Here is a 25,436-nt window from a genome sequence, read left to right on the forward strand (position 1 = left end):
ATTTCCTGTAAAAAAAGGTTTTGAAAAAGTTAAAAATTAGAAAACAAAAATATTAAAACAAGAGCTACAAGCTACAACCTTTCTCCGAAAATCTAGTATGCTAAAAATATCTATATAGGGGTCACCATTAGTTATATAGCGTCAGTAAACCGCCGGTAGACTGTTGAAAACAACGCATTTTTCACGACACTTTCAAGAAACAAAAAGAGATAGTTCATACGAGAAATGACTGAAGGCGAAACGACTGTTGAATCTTTCATGAAGTGGAAACTCCCTAAGATTTAAATGTCAGCGCATCGGCGAGGAAATTGAAACAACGTGATTTTGAAGTCATTGAAGTGGATTTTTCGTTCGGCTATCATTTCGTCACTTTTGTAACAGTTTTTGATGCCCTTTCGAACGTCGTTGTGTGTAAAGTGTGTCATTCTGAAGTAAAATTCTCAGAGAGCAGTAAACGAGGATTGGGATTTAAACTTGTTGTATCCTGTGATAAATGCGAGAAAAAAGAAATACCGAATAGCACATACATCAAGAATGCCTACGAATAATCGAAGAATTATTTTTGCCATGCGATTGCTTGGAATCGGTCTGCATGGAATAAGAAAATTTCGCGCGTTTATGGAATTGCCCCGCCCCGTCTTTCAAGCGACTTATGACAGTATTATCGCACACATTTTGTCTGCAAGAGAAGTAGTTTTCAAGAGCAGTATGTCAAATGCAGCACAAGAAGATGATGTTTTCCAAGCCATAAAGCCGGTATACCCGCTGCATTGGAGGATACACGCAAAATAACAATGAGAGTTTCAACTCGACTGTGTGGGCGATGGCTCCAAAAACGATGAATTTCGGTAAAAAAATAATTGATATTGCTGCCAATATTGCTACATGTGTTTTTAACGATGGCTTCATATCAATTTTGACTACATGTAATATCATGGGCTTGACAATCGGCTTGAAAAGTTTCGAGTTTTGCCAGGCAGTGGACCAGAACCGCATCAAAAAAGCAGAATAATCATTGAGTGATGGAGCAAAACAGGCCCGCCTCGACTTAAAAGCTGTTTGGAAGGAGAAGCAACAGGTGGACATCGATATAGAAGGCCAACTGTATGATGCAGGCATCGCAGATTAAAGGTAATTGAAAGTTTTATACGATTTTACAGTACTTAATAGAGCTGCGAAAAAATCGATTCTCAGTGCATCGATTCTTTTCGATCTTTTAAGAAATAAAATCGATTAAATCGATTTTTTTTTTTTAATGTATATTTTTTTTATATTGAGATCATTTACTTCATTCATATATCTTATCATATAACTTAAAACTAAAAACAAAGAAAATTAAAAATATTCATAATAAAAACAACAATTTTTAAGCTTCTAAAAGCCATTGATTTCTGCCCACAAAAATCAGTCTATTAACCGTATCCGGTTTGAGAGCTGCTCGTCTGTCCGAAATTATGTAGCTGGCTCTGCTGAAAATTCGCTCAGACTCCGTCGAGCAAGCTGGAATACACAAATATCGATACGCACACTTCTTTAAAAACTCCATTTCAGTGGCGTGGGTCTGACGAAAAAGAAAACGTAGTTATGATCTTAGCAGTGAAATAAGATTAAATAAATGAACAAACCTTCTAATAGTGCAGGACACTAATATTTGGACTATCAAGTGGCTTCTCCAAATATTGTCGAAGAACAATTATTGAATCCGATTTTGGAGTTTTGGCTCTGTTTGACAACTTCGCTTTCATAAACGAAAAAAGGCAGCATCTCCTCCGGAATCTCGGGCTGGGGTTTCGTGTGTTGGTGGATCCGGTGTTGAAACAGAATCGGAATTAAAATTTTTGGCAAGTTCGGATATTTCATTTCGAAGAAATTCAGCAGCTGAATCAGCACAACTGCTGCTTCGGAAACCTTCTTTCTTGAATCTCGGATCCAGTATGGTGGCGATTTTTGGAACTGTTCGATTTTCGTATTGAAAAAGCCGTTTGTTTATTTGTTCCAGCAAAAAGTTGCAAGTCTCTATGCCCTTGAAAGTTTTCAATGTCTTGTGCATGTCGCTGACACGGTGGTGGAGATCAGCAGAGAGTGGTATAACTAATGATATAGTCGCTTAGGTGCTTCCAGAAACCCTGTTTGTGGCCGAATCAAAAGGCTCAAAAAGAAGTTCCAGGTCATTGAGAAAAGAAGCCTCATCTGCTGTTAGCGGTGGAGGTGCCTTTTTTGTGTCTAGTAGGACTTGAGAAACAGCGTCTTTTATTTTCAGGATCCTGCTCATCATTTTGTAGCAACTATTCCAGCGTGTTGGAACTTCTTGTGTCAATCCATAACAGGAATCGGGTCCCTGAGAAGTTTTTAGCTTTGAATAAGCTATCGAGCTACTTTTAAAAAGGTTACAATACGTTTACACTTGGAACCGATCGGTTTTATGTTTTCCAACAAAAGAGTGTCTTGCATAATTAAATTTAGCGTGTGAGCAAAACACGGCATATGCCTCTTTTGAAGAATGGAGCAGGCTTTGATCATGGACGCAGCATTATCTGTAACAATGGCAGATACTTTTGTCAATTCCCATTTGGACAAAACCGTATGTATAGAGATGGCGATATTTTCGCTTGTCTGATCCTGATCGCTTAAAAGTTTTTTTGTCGACAAAACTGCGGTTCTGATCTCAAAGTCTTCCAAAAGAAAATGACATGTGACCGTCAAATAGTGGTCATTTGCCCTTGATGTCCAGCCATCCTTTGTCAATGCACAGTACCTTACATTTCTTAGTACGTCCATTAGTTTTTTCTCCATGTTATTGAACATATTTGTTAAAAAAACATAATTTAGTGTTCTTCGGCTAGGTAATGAGTACTGCGGATCTAGGCAGTGGACAAAATAGCGAAAGCCTATGTGATCAACGATTCGGAATGGCTGAAAGTCAGTTGCGATCATTCTTATCAAAGCCTTATCAAGCGCATCTTTCCAGGACGAGCCACTTTCGTATTTCCTTGGCTGTGTGGAGTCGTAAAACTCTTCTAGCAAAAGATTAGTGGTGTTGCCACAGGTCTTGTACACCTTCCCACAGGTTAGGCATTGGGCCGCTCCACCTTGTAATCCTTTAAAATAATTCCAGACATTGGACCTGTGACATTTTCTTTTACGCTCCGCTCCGCTGTTTAACTCCTCATCTGTTTCCTAATCAATTATAATAAAAAGTTATACATATTAATAACAAATTGCAAATAAAGCACTTATTATAAGTAACAGGCTTTTTTTCAATTTCCAAGAAACAGCTATTTTTTGGAACTTGAAACAAAATACTAAAATGGCAGCACCAGACTGCCAGCATGTGGCTCATACCGAATTAATTACCTTTTACTTCCAAAAATTTGTCTATTTTGTCCAATCCTCCGATCCACCAACACACGAAATTTTTGTATGGAAATAAAAAATAATGAATAAGGATTTTGAAACCCTTAAAACCTAAATTACCTTTTACGACCAGCGTCAACCCATGCCTTTTTGAAAAAAAATTTACACTGTTAACTTTACGAACATTATAGGATTCGGATAACACTAAAGAAATGTGAATAAAAGGGTACAACAGATGTACGTTAGTTTTTAAATATATCGAATTGTAAAAAATTTTTCAATTGGAGGCTATCGAAAAGGTGAGCGCTTTGACGAAGTACTCAAGCCGTTAAAAAAAACACTAAAAAAACCTAATTTAACTGATAGTTCTTAGGACCTAAGCTATAGCTATAAAGTTACAAATTGTAAGATTTTAAGCTCGCAAACGGTATATAAACTTTAGAGGACGGACGCTGTAAAAACTAAACTCGTCTAGTCATGCTGATCAAGAATATATTTTATTTCTAGAGTCGGAAATGTCTCCTTCACTGCGCTACAAACTTCTGACCAGTTTTATATACGCTCTGCAAGGTGTAAAAATATTATTCAGTACCGGAGTTTTTCACGGTCCTTGCAATAGTACCGGCTTCTTTTGTTTTCCGAGGCATTTGGAGAGTAGGCGAATAATTAAATGCACTTTTATTCGAATCGGATTTATAGATATACGGACATTAATTTGGAAAATAATTTTCTTTAATAAGAGCTAAAGAGACGATCGCTGGAAGTCTTTCTTTTTTATTTTCTTTACTCAGTTAATATAGGCAATTAAAATGTTTTTTGTATTTTTATACCCTTTCATTAAAAATTTGGCATCGCAGTGAACCCATAAAGTATATATATTCAGCATCACCCGATCCACCTGTCCGTACTTACGTTTCTACGCAAACTCCTTCTAAAGCTTATTGGATGTAACCTTGCAAAAGGTTTTCTTTCTGCAGCTAAGATATAAGTCGGAACGGGACCGATCGGCCCAGTATATAGCTTAGGAATAACCGGGAAAAAAGGGAAATGAAATTATAACTTTGTTGTTGAAATACGGTTTTATCTTTATAACAAGAAAGGAAAGCTAACTTCGGGCGGAGCCGAAGTTGATATACCCTTGCAGAATACTCTGTAAATTATATTCTCCAAAATTATTCATATGATGCATTCTTAATACTCATAAAAAATCCAAACTTCCTAACTTTAAAAACACCAAAGTTATGGCATTTCCAATCGTTCAGTTATATGGCAGCTATAGGATATAGTCGGCCGATACTTATGAAATTTGGTAGGTCGGATTGATTGGCCAACTACAAAACCCATAGAAAATCCCAGCTTCCTAACTTTACAAACATCAAAGTTATGGCATTTCCGATCAATCAGTTATATGGCAGCTATAGGATATAGTCGGCCGATCCTAATGAAATTTGGTAGGTCGGATTGATTGGCCAAATATAAAACCCATAGAAAATTCTAACTTCCTAACTTTACAAACACCAAAGTTATGGCATTTCCGATCAATCAGTTATATGGCAGCTATAGGACATAGTCGGCCGATCCCGGCCGTTCCGACATATATACTGCGTGCAAAGGAAAGAAGGGTGTGTGCAAAGTTTCAACTCGATAGCTTTAAAACTGAGAGACTAGTTTGCGTAGAAACAGACAGACGGACAGACGGACATGGCTATATCAACTCAGGAGGTGATCCTGATCAAGAATATATATACTTTATAGGGTCGGAGATGTCTCCTTCACTGCGTTGCAAACTTTTGACCAAAATTATAATACCCTCTGCAAGGGTATAAAAATCTGACGAATTTATCATATAGCTGCCATAGAAACGATTGAAAAATATATCGGACTCTTCATTGTTTTCGAAATCATCGAAATCGAAATAAAGAATTTTGTATTTCTGTAGCAGCTGCAAGGTTCGGCTTGCTAAAACTTTCTTCCTTTCTTGTTCTTGTTGATTGGCTTTGAAAAAAAATAGTTCAAATTATCTGCATACACTATATATACAAATATAGAATAGGATATTATAGTTTGTATTTTTCAGCACAAATGCACTTGACATATTGTTTAGTAAGGTCCAATATTAAATATTTATTTTGTATTACTTATATTATTTAATTGGAATTTCGTCACGATTTTATTATTACATATGCGACCCGCCAAATGGCCAAAGCGACATCTATAAATTAGTATGCGCGGCTTAGCTCGTAAAGCGTCATCTAAGAGTCATTATTTTTGGGTGGCGTCTTGACTAGGATTGGAACAAAATACATTTAAAAAAGGGGATTGCATATATCCTACCTCTCATTCTCGCCCTCTTGCGGAAAAACACGTAAAATAATGTAGGAATCGGGTGCCGTAAAATAACCTTTTTGAACCGCAAGTGCGCGCGAACAGGTTTAAGCACATTGAAATAACAGCATGGAAGTTTTGTATAACATTTACGGAAAATTTTCTGGCAATCAATCATGTCAATCATTTTAAAAAATGTTTAATGTTCTATTCATGCCTATGTGGATAATTTTACTTTGGAAATTAAAAATGGTATATAAATAATTTGTATACTGCTTTTAAACAATATATTATTTTATAACATTTTAGTTAAAGTGTAGGGGCCGCATATTATTAACATATATTTTTTACTACTAAAATTATTTATTATAAATTAAATAATTTTTATTAAGTTAAACTCTTCAAATATAGAATTTTATTTTCGACCAATTTAAACTGTTCAAGCCAGACATTAATAATATACAACTTTGTATTCTAAAATTAACTTGGTCAAATCAACAAAATTTCAGATCTAGTTTAAATGCTCAAAAATTTCTAAGAGAGACTTTCTCTTCCTCTCTCTCCCATCAAGACATTTTCTATTTTTAAATCACAGTGGTTAACGAAATTCCGTTACCCTATCTGTGCGTACACAGGTCCGGTTTTTTAGGTATATAAGGTCTTTTTTGTTGGCCGAAATTTGGAATACAGGATAAATAAACTGTACACCTTGGCGAAACCCATTGCTTGCGCAAATCCCTTTTTAAAAACCATAAAATAGGTCGAATGCATTAGTTGTAGCTACTTTAAGCTGCAGTTGTATTCATACCCTAGACTTCAGTTTGTAAAGTCATTTAATTAATGGTATAAAATCTCTACAAGATACCCCACATCCATCTGATTTCTAGGATATTGGGTTTGATCCACCCCAAGTAAACATATACATACGCACAACTGTTCAGTCAACATCACAATTGTTTGACGACCTTGTCTTTCTAGATATTTTCCACCCTCAAAGACATACACAGACACACCATCACCGATTTTCCTTACAGTACACTATGGGGAATTTCCTCTAATTTTTGGAATAAATGTATTTTTTAAATGTATGCCGATTTGCGATTTTTTTTGTTTAAGCCTAGTATCCAGATCGACGAAAACCGTACGCCAGTCATGAGAAAAAGCGAGAGGCAAACAGCTGGCGTTCACTTTTCGTCGGGCCTTTTTTCACGTCGGTCCCCTGATCGACGAAAAAAATACCATGGTTTTTCAATTTCTTTGTACAGCGGCAGACTTGTCTTGCCAAGGTATTTGATAATATTTTTAAAAGGCTCTTTCCCGCAAATACGATATTTGAATTTTAACTGCTTGTCAACAAGCCCAGCTGATTGACAGTACGACCGTAGCACGCTTAAATCTGATGAACTCTCAAAATTTTGGTCACACTCGAAAGGCTAAAGTTTTTACGCTAGCGTAATCGTTTGTCGATCTGGATACTAGGCTTTAATAGGTGGAGGCTGCGAATTACTTTAGTGTAAGTGGTATTAATAATTTCCCTGTGTGCTCTTTGAATGATTTCAAAATCTATATCGCTTTCAATATGAATGGTAATGTTTCTATGAATAAAATGATCAAGTAAAATTTGTTTGGCCTTGTCGAGTGTCATTACATTGGATGGTGATGGAATTACCGAATATTGTTGAATGCTCTACTTTATTGTTATCGGATTAAATGAAAATTATTTGTTTTTTGAAATAATTTATTGGTTTTTCTGTTAAATGAATTAAGTTACTATTATCTTCTTCTGCACTATGTTGATTAACTTCACTGTGGTGATTTTCTTCAATTATTAATTCTTGATAATGCATCGGCAACTGAATTTTCTTTCCCTTTAATATAGTCGATTTTAAATTGGTATTCGTTTAACTTGGCTCTCCATCTTTGTAATTTGGCATTCGGTTCTTTTAAGGTATGCAGCCATCTAAGAGGTTGATGGTCACTAGCAATGAGAAAATGTCGTCCTAGTAAATAATGTCGAAAAGTTTTAGTGGCCCAAACTATGGCGAGTAATTCCTTTTCGATAGCACTGTAATTTAATTCATGTTCATTAAGTGTTCTACTAATAAAGGATATAGGATGACCATTTTGAGAAAGTACGGCCCCAAGGGCTAGATTACTGGCATCTGTGGTTAAAGTGAATTTTTTTCGTAATCGGGTAATTGGAGAATTGGTTCCCTAATTATTAAAGCTTTAAGTTTTTTGAGTGCTTCTATGTAGTCGAGATTTTGTATATCTATCTTTGCTCCTTTTTTTAAACATTTGGTCATTGGTTTTGCTATGTTTGCGTAGTTTGGGATAAATTTACGATAATAATCCAAGGAAAGCTCTGATCTCTTTTACTTTTGTTGGAATTGGATATGAAACTATGGCTTTAACTTTAAGGGGGTTTGGTTTTATACCATTAAAGGTTACGATGTGACCAAGAAAACTAGCTTCCTTTTTTAAGAATTCACATTTGTCTACCTGCAATTTTAAATTTGCTTTTGCAAGTTTAGAAAAAACTAGCTGTAATGAATTTAAATGTTCGGTAAGGGATGTGGAAAAAATGATGATATCATCTAAATAAACTAAACAGTGTTTAATGAGTAACGGTCGAAGGATATTATTCATGCACCTTTGAAAAGTAGCAGGTGCATTTCTAAGGCCAAATTCGAAGGTTTTCGTAATGACTGCTTTTTGCAGTTTTAGATATTGATTCTGGGTCCATTTCTATTTGATGAAATCCCTTTGCCAAATCGATAGTTGTAAAATATTGGCATTTACCTAGTTTACCAAGGATTTCGTCCATGTTTGGTATTGGATATCTGTCAGGAATAGTTATTTCATTGAGCTTCCTATAATCAATTACTACTCTATACTTAATTTTACCAGAAGCATCAGTTTTTTTGGGTACTACCCAGGTAGGACTATTGTATGGTGAATTACTTTCCCTAATTAATCCTTGACTAAGCATTTCCTGTACTTGGTTATCGACTTCAATTTCGTGCGCTTGAGCAAGTGGGTACTGTTTTGAATAAATTGGGGAGTTATGTGTTGTATTTAGTACGTGTTTAATGGTATTTGTAAATGTTAGATTGTCTCCTTCTTCATATTGAAGATTTTTGAATTTATTTAGTAAACCTTTTAACCTTAAATTTTCCTCCTGATTCAGGTGAAACAATCGAAACAATCCAAAATCTATTTTTTTTATTGATTCCTGAGGTGATTTTTTAATTCGTCTGGGTTTGTTTCTGATTTTAAAGTTATTAATTTGTATGTTTTATCAAAAAGAGTAATTTGTTTTAAAAATACTATTGCTTGGTAACATAATTAAATTCTTCAATGTAATAGGACCATTTGATGTCAAAACTTCGCATATAGTATTTTGAATAGGAAGACAAAATATATTTTTATTGATCATATTTATTGTGGATCCTGTGTCTATAAGGCAATTGTATGTGCAGCCTTTGTATGCTATTTCTATGTATTGGTGTTGTCCGGGGCTTTTCGTTTGGTTCTGAGCTATTTTGATTTTGTTCATCTTTATTTTGGGTGTATTGTACCTGTTGTTGCTGTTGTTGTTCATTAATCAACCCATGGTATTGATTGTGGTCATAATACTGTTGTTCATAATAATTAGGTTGTATTTGTTCGTATTCATGTGCGTCTGGAAATCTCAATTCGTCAATAGACATTTCGGTTTGATCACTGTCCGATGGTCTTAGTCGTTTGGGAACTGGGAAGTTAGTATTTTTAGATGTGGAGGGTTGTTGTTGTTGAGGGTATGTATTTCCTTTAAAATATGCTGTTTGAGGATTTTGAATTTTATTTGAATATTGTGAAAAAGCATTTTTGTGAGTAAATGGTTGTGTGTTCATGTATTGGTTGGGTCCGAAATGATTTGGTGCGTGCCACATAGCTTGGTGTGTATAGGTGGGTGTAAATGGTTGCGTGTATTGATTAGGTTGGAATGGTTGAGAACATTCTGGGTAACTTGGTCGATATTGGGTTTGAGTATTTGTGTTGAATTTGTATGGTTTAGAATTCTGATTTTCTGATTTCTGAGGGTTTGAGTTTTTATTACGGTTTTCTGGAACTTTATTTAATTCAAAATTAATATGTTCTTCATAAATTCCCTCATTTTGTGCGATAGTGATTAATGATCTTAAGTCTGTAATGTCATGATGAACCAAAATAGTGAATAATTGTATTGGTAATTTTCTGATCAATATTTTAATGAAATCTTTAATTGCCTGAACATAAATAAGAAAATCTGGCTGGTTACCTTTTAGATGCAATTTCGAAATCAGTACTTGACGTCGTCTTTCTGCTTCTTCGCAGAATGCTCTTAGATTTCCTTTGTAAGGTGTCTCCCTGAAGTTCTCCAGTAGTTTGTAGTTCGGTGTTTGGGGTTTAAATTCTGCAATTAGTCTCGATCTAAGGGTAGGCCAATCTTCAATGTTCGGAAGGCCCAATGATCGTGTTACGTGTCCGTCCAAGTTCCTTTCGATGGCTCCAAGAAGAATCCTCTGTTGTCGCACATCATTAGTTGGGTAGAGTGAAATTACATAGTCCACTCTGCTGACGAAAGTGTAGAGAGTTTCTGGATTTCCCTTAAATGGCATGATGTCTTTTAGCTGCCGACGAGCTTCAGCAAGGTTGTTGTCGTTTAGCGCAACGATTTGGGGTGCGGCGATAACTGGTTGTGCCATTGTTATAGTAAATTTTGTTGTTATAGTAAACTAAAAATTTGTTTTAGTTTATTTTTGATTTCACTTATTAAGGTTTACGTGTTTGTTTAAATTAATTATACCCGTTACTCGTAGAGTAAAAGGGTATATTGTATTCGTGCAAAAGTATGTAACAGGTAGAAGGAAGCGTTTCCGACCCTATAAAGTATATATATTCTTATTCAGGATCACTAGCCGAGTCAATCTAGCCATGTCCGTATGTCCGTCTGTCCGTCTGTCTGTCCGTATGAACACTGAGATCTCGGAAACTATAAAAGCTAGAAGATTGGCATTTTGCATGTAGATTTTAGGAGTTCATACGCAGCGCAAGTTTGTTTCAAAATGGTGCCACGCCCCCTCTGACGCCCACAAGCCACAAGCTGTGACCACAGTTTTGATGCTATTATGAAAATTTAAATTGATATGTATTTGTTTCGTCAATACCTATCGATTGGCCTAATAAAAGTTTGCCACGCCCACTCTAACGCCCAAAAACCCATTAAACGCTTAAGCCTGGCTAGCGCCTACTTTTCCGCCTTTCATGACGCCATCTAACGGATGACTTTGGAACAGCTGGCCAGGGTGCTCAACAGAGTCAACGTTAATTCTCGATAAGGATTTCTATTAAAGGAAATTGCGATGGTTTTCATTTGTCAATACCGAACTATATCCCAAGAACTATGCAAATCAAATCAAGTTAACCAAATTGGAGGTCTGAGTCAAACAATGGCGTATGTGTGTATGCTGGTGCAGGACTTGAACTTTTTATCCTTTTTTCCTGTGGTCACTCTAATTAACATCATGTTAATGCAAAATCTAAATCATTTGAAATGGGGCGCGCATTTTGTCTCTTTTTGCTCCTATTCGTTTTTTCACAAGTGCATTCACCTGCGCTAGAGAGAGACGGAAGATGTGCTAGGCAGAATGGAAAGTTCTAGAAGGCACTGTTCGCTGTTAGCAAAAAGGGCGGGAATCCGTGCAAGTAAATTGGCGGTTATGAACTTTGCAGAGCTGCAAACTATTCTGCTCTCGCTTTAGTCTACGACTAACCATCGTATGTGATCTCTCTTCTCGTCTGCGATTGCGATTTTTGTCAGTTTTGCCTATCTTTAAACAAATCTCCCTTAACGTAAACTAACCAGAATCCATTTTTACTTTCATTTTTCATTAAACTCATTTTTCTGTGCTTAAAACTAACGTAAATTTTGTAAACAAATTGTTACGCGGTCGCGAGTTGTTGCTGCCTCTTCCGATTTGCTGCCGACGTCGCTGCCGTTGTTTGCTGCTGGGCTGGTTGCTGCGCTCGCTGCTAAGTACCCCTTTTAACGTACAGTGGCTCACAGCTTATTTGACCCACACCTAATTTTTAACATTAAACAGGTATAACTCCAGAACCATAAGAGATACCCATAAAAATAAAACGCAGAAACTGTTGTTTTAACTTCAAAAATATGTTTTCATTTATTTATTCTAGCAAGGAACTTCTTAATTAAACAATAAAAACTAAAAATACTGCCTTTTTCAATGTCACAGCTTATTTGACCCAGTTCATCAAATTAATTATAAAAAATTGCAAAAAAAATATTTTTTTAACTTTTAGTATTTGGTATGTCCGCCCTTTTGGTCCACAACTGACTTCAGTCGATTGGGAATAGATTCGAGCAATTTTTTTGTGGTTCCTGGGGTGATTTTAGCCCATTCTTCGAGCAAAGCCGTCTTTAAGTCATTTTTATTGGAAATAAAATAACATTAAAATCGGGTGACTGAGCTGGCGATTTCATTATATGGTGACAATTATAACCCAGCCAATATTGAACTATAGCCGACTTTTGCTTTGGGTCATTGTCTTGGTAGAACCGAAAACCCTGTTTTATTCCCAATTTCTCAGCACTTTGGAGTAAATTATCCTTAAGGATATTAAGATAAACATTTTTATCCATTGTGCTTTCAATAAATTTTAGGTTTCCGACTCCTGCTGCGGACTTACAGGCCCAAACCATAACGTGTCCGCCGTCATGCTTAACGGTGGGTTTTATATGTTTGTCCTGCAGCTCTGTATTGGCTTTACGCCATAGCTAATAACGTCCATCGGATCAAAAATATTAAATTTTGACTAATCAGTGAAAATGACGTAATATTTTTGGGTCCAAATGATGTTCAAATGATGATTTGCAAACGTATTCGAAGGATTTGATAGAGTTGCAGTACTCAACATTGCAATGCGTTGAGAACGTTTTCGACAAAAGCGGGCAATATGGAACGATCCAGCGGTTATCCACGATTACTGTTACGTTTGTTTCACCATTACTTCGATCCATTTGCCGTTGTTATCTGGAGAACGATGCTTATACAATGGATATCGTTTTGTGCAGTTTCCGTTATCCATACATACTGATTCTGGCTGTGGACTCCGCAAGGGCCATGTATCATGCTCGTTGTCACAATGGAATGCAGCTCGGGTTCAGTTTGTTTATCTGGTATTTCGGCTGAAATAATCGAATCAATTTGATCTGGTCGGATCTTGTCGAACATCCAAGGCAGAATTTGCGAATGTAAGCCACGTTTCTGCCACTCAACCGAGTACATCCAAAAACGAACTGCGCCAAAAACCTTCTGTTTAACGATGTAATTCATAAGTACTGTGATCTTTTGCTTGAATACTCGTGCAGTGATGTCAGGTCGATCGCTAGATGTTTGTCCTGGAAGCAACAGATTCGTAATTTCGGGCCATTTCGGATTACATGTGAACGTGATGAATAAATCCGGGCGTCCGTAATTACGGACATACGTCATCCCATCTTGAGCGTACTCATGCATATGGCGCGGGCTTCCACCATAAGTAGCTGGAAGAATGGTCAAACAACCGATGTTGGCCGCGTGTCCTTCAGTAGCGATGGCGTCACGCAAGTGGATGTACTCGTCTGAGCGCAACTTCGACTGATTGAAACGAATGAAATTGAGACGCTCCGTTTCTACTTTGACTTACATGTCGACACAGTACTGTTGAAATAAACGGCGGTATCTCAACAGATGATTGTCAACATCTAGTCGAATCATCAATCAATACGCATTAAAATTCATAGAGCTGACCTTCTTATTAGTTTCTTCTCCTAAAATTTGAATTCAAACTTAGTTGTAGATACAAAAAAATGTGATGACTTGTAAACAAACCTGTCGTTGGATTGACCATCCTTATGTTGAAGTGATACCCATCTTCTCCACGACAGAACATCAACGGGTATTGAGGTGCATCATATGACCGATGAGTCTCATAAACTCGCTGCAATTGGCCATCATCCCGACGCTTGAGAACATTATCGCGTGATTCCACAATCTCGCCAACAATCACTGCGACTTTATTAATAGTGGGAGCATTAAATTGTCTTGCATGGCTTCCAGTGGGCCTTTTGTCAGCGCTGATAATGATTTTGTGGTCATCAGAATGCATTGTATCCAATGCGGTTTTGAACAATCTGACCAATTTATTACGCCCATACAGAAGATTTTGCGATTGTTGTATAATTTCACGTTTAGTTGTAGTGAAAATTGCACAACGCTGATTTAGTTCATCTTCCGAATCACCAATGAACTAGATCTGAAGGAATTTATGATCTTTGTTTGGTGGTGGTAACAAAGCGCCCGCTCGATGGTGAATTTGCCCTTGAATCTGAATGTTGGGATGCAATTGAGATAATAAAGAGACGCCATTACCTCCTAACTCGGATTGTAGCCTGGTTGATGAACAACCTCCGCTCCAAATGACGTCATTTGAAAGCATTCGTTATATTTTTGTGCAAGCTTTAGGAAACTGTTTGATTGGGCTGAATTTCCATATAGTAGCGAATACAATGGCTCTGGTGGATGAGCCAAAACGGGCACCAATTTTGCACCTGCACTGCATAAGCCGGGGGTTTCCAATCGAAACTTCAGTGCATTGCTATGCTGACATACGACAGACAATGAACCAATAACAACGCAGCTATGATCTTTGTAGGATGTTTCGGAATTGTATGCAAATGCAGCGCGATTCAAGTTTTAATTTCGTCGGGCTTTTCTTTGTGCAGCGCGAAGCTGTGCAATTCGGGCACGTGCCGATACATTTATTTCTGCACGTACCTCTTGCGTTCGATTATTACGGACATTCTGAGAATGTATAGCATTACGTGAACGCCGTCCAAGTCTTGATCTAAAAGCAGGCATTATTTCAAATTAAAACTTTGGCAATGATTCGTTAACTCGATTTTTTACAGTTTTATGTACAACAATGAAGTCAATATTTCCAAAGACTGATGTTTTAACAGTTTTATGTACAGCAATGAATACATCTCTTAAGCCGATAGCGACTTTCCCGGCAGGTTTTCCCAAAATTTTCTTATGTATTAACCTTCTTCTGGCAATTACAAACAACTGAAAAAAAATTTGAGCCAAATCGGCCCAGCCGTTCTCTTGTTTTGCGATGGCGTACATTTTTTGCACCATTTTCATATATAGATACTTGCACGCAGGATCGCAAGCGTTACTTGCCACATTAATTTTTTAATTCTGATGACACAAGTGAAAATAAAAGGCACAATTAGGGGAAGAGCAAATGAGTTAAAATATTAGTTTTTAATAACGGGATAGAAGTGGAAATGCAAATTAGATGATAAAGGTTGTTATAAGTATTACATAGAACGCGAAAGGCTCGTGCAGACAAAAATTTGATGAACATCGTGGCAAATTTAGAGGGATATAATTTCGTGTTAGTCTAACAGGAACATTGAAAGTTAGGCGGTTTACAAGTTCTGCAGAATCAATATCACCTCTTATAAGATTATGCATAAAAATAGTACCAAGCATTTTTCTACGATTTAGAAGTGTAGGTAAATTAAGCAACAGTAATCTACTCTGGTAGGAATGTAGCCTTACGTTTTGATCCCAGTTCAAACTACAAAGAGTAAATCGAAGAAATTTTTTTTGTACCGACTCAATACGGTCAATGTGCACTTGATATTGTAAACTCCAAACCGACGAACAATATTCCAAAATAGGACGGACAAGGGAGGTAAATAATAACTTGGGTGTATAAGGGTCATCAAATTCTTTTGACCAACGCTTTATAAAGCCAAGAACACTCATGGCTCACTTAAGGCAAAGGTATTGGCCAATTGGAGGACGAAAGTTCGTGGCTACCGTCATCAACAAATGCGTCAGATGTTTTCGGATAAAGCCTGTCACTTGAGAGCACGTTATGGGCAGCCTGCCAGCAAATCGAGTTCAGCCTAACCCAGCATTTCAAACCACGGGAGTGGATTATTGTGGACCATTTTATCATTAGGCAGAGGCCCGCAACAAGGTGCCTCACAAGTGCTACATCGCCGTCTTTGTCTGAAGATTCACCAGCATGAGAGGCACTCCGCGCACTATTTGCAGTGACAATACGACGAATTTTGTCGGCGCTAAGAGCGAGCTAACCGAGCTGAAGAATCTATTTCTGAGCGAACCCCACACGGCTGCGATAGCTTCTTCCTGCTTAGCTGATGGGATTGATTGAAAGTTCATACCTCCGCGTGCCCCACATTTCGGTGGTTTATGGGAGGCGGCTGTTAAATCGGCCAAATTTCACTTTTATAGAGTCGTCGGTGCTTCCATCTTGGGCCTCGATGAATTGAGAACTCTAGCTTATGAGATTTCTGCCATCCTTAACTCCCGTCCACTCTGTCCAATTTCAGAAAACGCTGAAAGTCTTGAGGTGCTAACGCTGGCCCATTTCCTGAAAGGCCCCAGCTACACAAGGTTTCCTGAGCCTGATATCACGCATCTCCGAGAAGGCCGCCTCAGCAGATGGCATAGGGTGACACAGATGCAGCAGCAATTCTGGAAGCGGTGGAGCAGCGAGTATTTATCCTTGCTCCAAGAAAGGAGTAAGTGGCGCATCGAAAGATCCAACATCAATGTCGGAAGCATCGTGTTGCTGAAGGAGGACAACCTTCCACCCTTGAAATGGCAGCTGGGGTGCATCCAAGGAGTCGTTCCAGGCGAGGACGGCGTCGTCAGAGTAGCAATGGTCCGTACAGCTACGGGTCTAGTCAAGAGAGCCGTCGCCAAGTTAGCCGTTCTGCCCATCGATTCCCATTCAGTTGGAGCCCTACTTCCTCCAACGGGGGGAGTATGTTCGGAGCAGCCCGCCAGCGCCTAGTCTAGTGCGCATAGGTGTACGGCTGAACCTGTAGCGCTCTTGCGCTCTCCTCTTTATATTTGCCTTATCTCGCTAAGCTGTCGCGCTACCTATTCAGCGACTACATTTATAAAACCCGAATTAAAATATGAAGCCAGGCTTTCGGCTGCAGCAGTGCTGATTCGACTGGCAGAATAAACACGACACGTACATAAACTGATAAAATTAAAAAGCGTTATTATTACATAATATACGTGGCATTTTTGTTGACTTCCCCCAAACAATGGTAATATATGCCATAAGAAAATGTACTACGAGGCAACGATTGCAAGCCATTACTTTCACCGGACCGTTGCAAGGTATCTTATAATAAGTTAAAATCAAATAAATAAATATATCGAATTAAAAAATACAGTCCACTAATTTTATGTTTGCATTGTTAACGAAAAGAATTGATGTATTAATAACCTGTACACCTCAACTTGCCGGCCCTTGGCAGAACCTACAAGGGACAAGAGCCGAACAATTGTAATCTTAAGTACAGGCCACTTGAGCCTGACCATAAATATAGTTCTCGCCTTGCGGGAGACCGTTGATAAGGCTGTAAGCCTGAGCTGATGTGGTCTCTGTGTAGACCATAGATAAGGATATTATAAGAATTTCATGTTAGTTACGTAAGCGAAGACTTAGAAAAATAAAGTCAGTTTTAATACAGAACTCAAACGTGAAGGTTGTTTTCCTTATTACAGGAATCCCTCACAAGTTTAAATGCTCAAATATTTCGAAGAGAGACTTTCTCTTCCTCTCTCTCCGTCTCTCCCATCAAGACAGTTTCTATTTTTAAATCACAGAGGTTAACGAAATTCCGTTACCCTATCTGTGCGTATGCAGGTCCGGTTTTTTAGATATAGAAAAAGCACAGGTCTTTTTTGTTGGCCGAAATCTGGGATACAGGACAAATAAACTGTACACCTTGGCGAAACCCATTGCTTCCGCAAATCCCTTTTTAAAAACCATAAAATAGGTAGAATGCATTAGTTGTAGCTTCTGATAGCGGCGTAATATGAGCTCTCCTTATAGTGAGAAGACGAAATTTGTTTTTATTTTTGACAAATCTTCACTGATATTAAAACATAGGCTTGTCGAAGTTGTGTTCCGTTTTTATATATTTTTAAGCAAACGACTATGGCAAAATTTCCAGCTGTATTAAATGAAAATCCGAATATTTTTCTTAGCAAACAGTTTGAGGCTAAGATTAATTAAATAACATTAAATGAATTTTAATGTAAATTAACTTATTATAAAAAATTATAGATTAAAAACGGAGGATTCTAAATAAGCAGATTTATTTTCAAAAATAAAAATTATTTTTATCCTCTTATTTCATTTTTATACCCTTGCAGAGGGTATTATAATTTTGGTCAGAAGTTTGTAACGCAGTGAAGGAGACGTTTCCGACCCCATAAAGTATATATATTCTTGATCAGGATCAATAGAGGATTCGATATAGCCATGTCCGTCTGTCCGTCTGTTTCAATACCGTTTGAGAGCTCAGTTTAAAACTAGCGATCGGAAACTTTCACAGTCGTCCTAAAACATGTGTACGCAGATCAAGTTTGAAAACCGCCCCGATCGGATATCTATATCCTATAACTCCCATATAATAAAGTATAATATGGTGAAATCGGTTAAAATTTAATGATTTTTCGCACAGTATATAAGCAATTGACATGAATCTTTCCAAATCGTATTTTTTATGCTTAACTTGATTAGGGTAATAGCGCGTGACGAACGGACGTCAATATCCTATAGCTCCCATAGGAACAATATACCTTATTCCTTTCGCTACTTTTTCATTTTTAGCAATTTCGGCAAAGTCTGCAAGGGTATTAAAACTTCGGCTTGCCGAAGTTAGCTTCCGTCCTCGTTTTAAACAAATTTCACCGAATTTATTTTTAATTGCCGGAGATTAACTATCATCGTTAAAAATAAAAGTCGATATACGTAATAAAAGTCAAAAGATGGCTGCAGCAATAGATACAAAAAAATGTATTGGCAATAGATGGCGCCACAATTTAATTCAAGAGCTCTAGCGGAATGGCAAATAACATAAAAAACATCGTGAGGCGATGAATTGCCCAAAAATCGAAAAAAGTAGATAGAGGTAAAATCAAAATTTGACTACTCGCCAACAGAAGTTATAATAACGCAGAACTAAAAACAGAACACATTAGTATGTGAAATTTGTTCTTTAAAGTATACGTACAATTTTTAAAACATACGAAATCTATCAAATTCATTCATGATTGTTCTATAACACCTTTAATAAATAGTAATCCGATCAACACGATTTCTTAGCGTCATTTAAGACAAAATCGCTGTTGATTTAATATGCCATTCAAATTCACAAGTGATTCAGGTTTCAGACTCTTAAAACTATATTTGACCCAAACCTTATTTTTATGCAATTATACATAAAATGTTATTTTGACGAGATATATGTATGACAACCATATATAAAATCTACAGCAGAGCTCTGTTGGCGTCGATGTTTTACATACTTGCAGTACATTTTGACGAGTAATTGAGGACTAATTTCCTGTAAAAAAAGGTTTTGAAAAAGTTTAAAATTAGAAAACAAAAATATTAAAACAAGAGCTACAAGCTATATCAAGTTAGCAGAAGAAATAGTATATTTTGGAAAAAGAATTATAGGAGTGACAAATTTTATTCGATCACGAATAGCTTACTGCTAATTAATGACAATTTTTGAAAAGATCAAGATTAGTAGGGATGTATTTAAAATCAACCCACCTTGTGGATAAAAAAAGTTATAATTTTAAAATTTACACTGTTAACTTTACGAACATTATAGGATTCGGATAAAACTAAAGAAATTTGAATAAAAGGGTACAACAGATGTACGTTAGTTTTTAAATATATCGAATTGTAAAAAATTTTTCAATTGGAGGCTATCGAAAAGGTGAGCGCTTTGACGAAGTACTCAAGCCGTTAAAAAAAACACTAAAAAAACCTAATTTAACTGATAGTTCTTAGGACCTAAGCTATAGCTATAAAGTTACAAATTGTAAGATTTTAAGCTCGCAAACGGTATATAAACTCTAGAGGACGGACGCTGTAAAAACTAAACTCGTCTAGTCATGCTGATCAAGAATATATTTTCTTTCTAGAGTCGGAAATGTCTCCTTCACTGCGCTACAAACTTCTGACCAGTTTTATATACGCTCTGCAAGGTGTAAAAATATTATTCAGTACCGGAGTTTTTCACGGTCCTTGCAATAGTACCGGCTTCTTTTGTTTTCCGAGGCATTTGGAGAGTAGGCGAATAATTAAATGCACTTTTATTCGAATCGGATTTATAGATATACGGACATTAATTTGGAAAATAATTTTCTTTAATAAGAGCTAAAGATACGATCGCTGGAAGTCTTTCTTTTTTATTTTCTTTACTCAGTTAATATAGGCAATTAAAATGTTTTTTGTATTTTTATACCCTTTCATTAAAAATTTGGCAACGCAACGCAACTCATAAAGTATATATATTCAGCATCACCCGATCCACCTGTCCGTATTTACGTTTCTACGCAAACTCCTTCCAAAGCTTATTGGATGTAACCTTGCAAAAGGCATTCTTTCTGTTGCAGCTAAGATATAAGTCGGAACGGGACAGATTTGCCCGGTATATTATATAGCTTAGGAAGAACCGGGAAAAAGGGAAATGAAATTATAACTTTGTTGTTGAAATACGGTTTTATCTTTATAAAAATCTGACGAATTTACTTATATTATTTAATTGGAATTTCGTCACGATTTTATTATTACTTTTTTTGATTTTCCAAATTCAAGTTTCGACCGGGTTGGACCTTTCCTCGTGTAATCTACATATATAGAATTCTTAAGAGGGATGTATAGTTAATTCGCTGCAAAAATCTGACATTTATAACGAATTTTGATTGGCTATTCGTAATAGTCTCAGAAAAATTTTTGTTTTCCCATGTGATATTACAACATTTAAACAATATTTGAATATAGTGACATATAGGCTATCTTTGGCGGCACCTTGAAAAAAGGGTAATTTGCGGTTTACATCGAAACTAATCATAGAATCAACTGAATTAAAAAATGTCATTATTTAAAGGACAAACTTTCCCAAGTAACGCTGTCTAGTTTTTATTTTTTAACCTTTTGAAATCTGAGTTATTTGTTGTTGTAAAAATAATAAATTTTCCCAAAAACAAAAAAAAAATCAACAACGTAATCGAGGATTTTAGTAAAGAAGTACTGTGCAAAATTGCAAAACGATTCGTTCAGGCAACTTTTCAGAAGAGCCTTTTAAAAAAAAAATCGAATATAAAACGCGATAGCTTACCTACGTTCAACTGTCTATTACTTCGGAAGTTTTACTCGGATCAATCTTAAATTTTAACACAATATTCTGCAAGTGTTGTGCATGCAGAAAAAAATGCAAAAAAAAAAACAAATTTAAATACTGTACCCCCACTCTTGATAAAGAGGGAGTGGGTAAGCGTTGTGCTCAGCAAGAATGTTGGGAATTTTGGTGAAATGATTGAATTTAATGTAACCAGGAATCAATTAGAAGAATTGTCATATATTTTATTATCCGAAAATATATTTCTATTTTTCTATTAGTCACAAAGAAGTTTATACGACCCAGTAACTCTGGACTGTTTATATCCCCGTGAAAGTTGAGCACACCACACTGTGGACTCCAAACTTATGAATAATTTATTTTTATTTATTTTTTTTTTTTTCGCGCGGAGTCCCACGGCCCACTTACCCGCCCAACCGACCGAGGGGCGCAGCCGTGTATCGTACGACACGATTCGCGATAAGATAGACGCGAGATAGGAAAATAAAGGTAAAGGTCCGGGGAAAAAAGTAATAGTTAGATCAATCTTATGCCAATGAAGCAAGTATCAATCGTTTTAGGAGCGGCAGAGAGTCAAGATTTGATATTACAGGAAATAGTCTATTATAGTCAGAACATAATACTCTGAAAGGCTCATGCAAGGCATAGTTAGATCTACAATGATTTAAAATTAATTTCTAGTTAATCTACTTGGCACAGAAAAGTTTAGCCGACTTAACAAGTCGGGGCAGTCAATATCACCATGTATAAGGTTAAAAATAAAGATAGTACCAAGCATCGTTCTATGGTTGGCTAGGGATGGTAAATTAATCAAAAGAAGTCTACTAGAATAATAAGGTAAGATAAGGTTTGCATCCCAGTTTAGGCGCCGTAAAGCAAAAAGAAGGAAGTTTTTTTGTACAGATTCAATACGACCAATATATATTCCGTGCTGTGGGCTTCAGACGGGAGACCCATACTCCAGAATCGGACGGACTAGCGAAATAAATAAAGTTTTAGTCAAATAAGGATCATCGAATTCTTTTGACCACCTTTTAATAAATCCAAGCACTCCTCTGGCTTTATTAACCATGGACGAAATGTGATTAGGAAATTTTAGTTTAGGGTCCAAGAGAACGCCAAGATCGTTTACAAGAGTTATTCTATCCAAAGAGCTGCCAATTAACGTGTAAGTCGCGTATATCGGATTGGCCCGATAAAAAGTCATCAGCTTGCACTTGGAACCGTTTAAATTTAGTAAATTATCTCGGCACCAGTTCTGAAAATTATCTAGATCGGATTGCAAGTCTAAATGGCAGGAAATGTCCTTATACTGCAGGCACAACTTAACATCATCTGCGTACATAAGTACGCGAGAATGACTTATAATTGATGGAAGATCGTTAATAAATAATGTAAAAAGTAACGGACCCAGATGGCTCCCTTGTGGGACACCGGAGGTAACACGGAGAATTTTAGAAATTGAATTTTTAAAAAGGACCCTTTGTGACCTGTCATTTAGATAACTTGAAATCCATTTAAGCAGATCAACTGGAAAACCTAAAAGGTCAAGTTTTTGAATGAGATGTAAGTGATTTACAGAGTCAAATGCTTTACTAAAGTCAGTGTAAATGACGTCTGTTTGAAAACTACTATTAAAGCCTTTTATCACAAATGAAGTGAGCTCTAGAAGGTTTGTGGTTGTGCATCTACGTTTTATAAATCCGTGTTGACACGGAGAAATGATTGATCTGCAAAGGTGCTGCAAATGAGGAGTAATAATTTTTTCAAAAAGCTTAGGAATAGCTGACAACTTAGAAATACCTCTGTAGTTACGGGCTTCTAACTTGTTACCTTTTTTGAGAAGAGGAATAACAAATGATTCCTTCCAAATATTTGGGAATTGGGAGGTTTCTAGAGATAAAGTAAACAACTTGTGAAGAGGTTTGCACAGGGCCTTAGCGCAATACCTAAGCACGCACCCAGGAATACCATCGACCCTGGCGAATAAACAGGCTTAATACGAAGAAGATCCAAAAGAAGAGAGCTTTCTGTTAAAGTGGGACAGAATATGAGGTTTGACTTGGACATGGTGTAAGAATAAGGCTGTGATGAATAATCTAAAGTAGAGTAAGTCGTTTGAAAAAATTGGGCAAATAAATCGGCTATTGCCTGATCTGTGGTTGCCGTCATGTTTTCGAACGACAGCGAGGAAGGAAAAGAATTAGATTTACGCTTGGTGTTAACAAAATTATAAAACTGTTTCGGGTCCTGAGAGAACTGGACCTTACAACGGTTTAAGTAACTATTATAACACTGAGCATTAAGCACGGTAAATCTTGACCGAGCACTTAAATATCTAGTAAAAACAGATTGAGAACCGGTATTTTTATATTTCCTAAAAAGTCTGGACTTTACATTTCTTAAGTGTGTCAACTCTTTGCTAAACCAAGGTGATTTATTGGAAGTTGACGGATAGTACCACGGAACACAGGAATTAAAAAATGAGTTTATTGCAGTATAAAAAACATTAACTGCATCGGACATATTATTGCATAAGTAAAGATCAGACCAATTAAAGCCAGAAATAAAATTATTAAGCCTCAGAAAGTCTGCCTTGCGAAAACAATGTATTCGTTTGGATTTTTCTGATTTTTCTTCTATAACTCTACCCGTATCAAATGAAAGTTCGATTGTTGGGTGATATGGATCTTCAGGTTGCGTGAGTGGTGCTACTCTGGACAGAAACACACCTTCAGGATTTGATACAGAACACAAATCAAGTAGGCGACCTAATGAATTTCGAACATGGTTTACTTGAGATAGAGATATGTCAAGCAGGCCATCAATAAAATCATGTTGTGCTATAGGTAGTAAGACATTCGATCCATCCTCAGTGGACCAAGTAACTCCAGGTATATTAAAATCACCTAGAACTATCAACTGATCCCTATCGGAAAGCTTATTTGCAACGGACTTAATAACGGATAGGTGATTTAAATAATCAGGAAGTTCAGACAACGGCGGAATATAAGAGCAAGTTATGTATATAAAGTTACCAGGAAGCGATAACTTTACACAAATAAATTCAATGGTATTGAATTCATCAAAAAATAACTCCTCAGACGGGAAGTTTGAATCAACTCCAATTAAGACTCCACCTCCCCGTCTAGAGGGACGGTCATGCCTATATATTGTGTACTTACCTGGAAAAACTTCGGAGCTAAAGATCTCCGGCTTTAACCAGGTTTCTGTGAACACAATAATATGAGATGCAAAGGAAAGGCTATCAGAATACAATTTAGTGAGTTTGCTACGCAAACCTCTTGCATTCTGATAGGAAAGAAGGAGGTTAGAAGTTAGTTTTTTAAAATTGGTACACTGGTTTGGCCTCGACTAGGAAGTTTTACTCCTACGGGCCCCTTCTTCTTTATCTTAGCCTCGAACTCTTTTACAACCATATCATCCGGTCAAAAGTCGCCCGAGCATATGGCTTCAAAAAGCTCGTTAGGGACAGTTATCTTGAAAGATGAAATGTCTCTAGCATAAGAAAACTTAAACTTTTCCAACTTTACACTATTACAATCGGCTTTAGTTTTGTCTTGTATATAAGACAATACATCAGAAGATGTTTGATCAGGGGAAAGCCGAGAAACGAAAATTTGTTTCTTTAGTGGAACCACTAAAAGGGATTTTGGTGGAGCAGACATTGTTTCTGCAAAACCAACTTGAGCCGGTTGTCCGGACTCAGTAGTCCCATGTGGTGGTGATACTACATTCTGAGAGATAGGTGGATCCACTAATTGTGAAACCACTACGGACAAATCGGAATTCTTAGAAGTCCCTGGTTGCATGCATTCTGTAACGGATTGTTCGGATACCGAATCTTTTTTAGCTGCTGATCTTAGCAACATTTGAGGGTTTGCTGAAATCAGCTGCTGATCCGCCGGAATGCTCTGTTGTTCTTTTGATTTCGGTTGCGGGGTGTTCCCCTTTTGCTCCTTACCACCAGCGGCCTTTTTGCGCTTAGGGGACTCTTCTAATAGCTTACGACTATTAAACTGCGAGTCCAGCGCAGATAGGAGATCATCAGCTCGGCGAAAACTATCTCTAGCCACTCCGAAACAGCTAATCAGTCCCATCAGGCCGCCTTTAGTTTGGCGCATGAACGATTTCATCTCGTTCGCAACCTCGACACAAGCGTCACAACAAAACTGCAAATTGGGCCCCTTTGAAAGGTCATCACTTGTCCGGCCAGTAAAACCGGCGCACTTGGTGTGCACCATATTTTCACACAGCCAGCAAGTCATATTAGACTGGTCAGCCCTGATTACGAGGCTGCATTTTTTGCAGAAGCAGACTAAATTTTTATTATTCATTTTATTTATTTACCACTGTACCAAGAAAGCGAAATTGAAATTTATAAGCGAGCAGTTATAAGTACCGCAAGAGCGCAGAAACT

The 25,436-nt window shown here is 37.1% G+C and overlaps 1 protein-coding gene across 1 annotated transcript; it reads left to right on the forward strand.

The window, feature by feature from the left end:
- Positions 1-4: 4 nt before the first annotated feature.
- On the forward strand, positions 5-17,035 carry LOC123037913. The gene is made up of 3 exons (XM_044460764.1): positions 5-848; positions 961-1,131; positions 16,139-17,035. The coding sequence occupies exons 2-3, from the start codon at positions 1,107-1,109 to the stop codon at positions 16,603-16,605; spliced, it is 492 nt and encodes a 163-aa protein (XP_044316699.1). The 5' UTR covers positions 5-848; positions 961-1,106; the 3' UTR covers positions 16,606-17,035.
- The last annotated feature ends 8,401 nt before the right edge of the window (positions 17,036-25,436 follow it).

This window comes from Drosophila rhopaloa, unplaced genomic scaffold, assembly GCF_018152115.1.
Source record: "Drosophila rhopaloa isolate 14029-0021.01 unplaced genomic scaffold, ASM1815211v1 contig_218, whole genome shotgun sequence".
Taxonomy (NCBI): domain Eukaryota; kingdom Metazoa; phylum Arthropoda; class Insecta; order Diptera; family Drosophilidae; genus Drosophila; species Drosophila rhopaloa.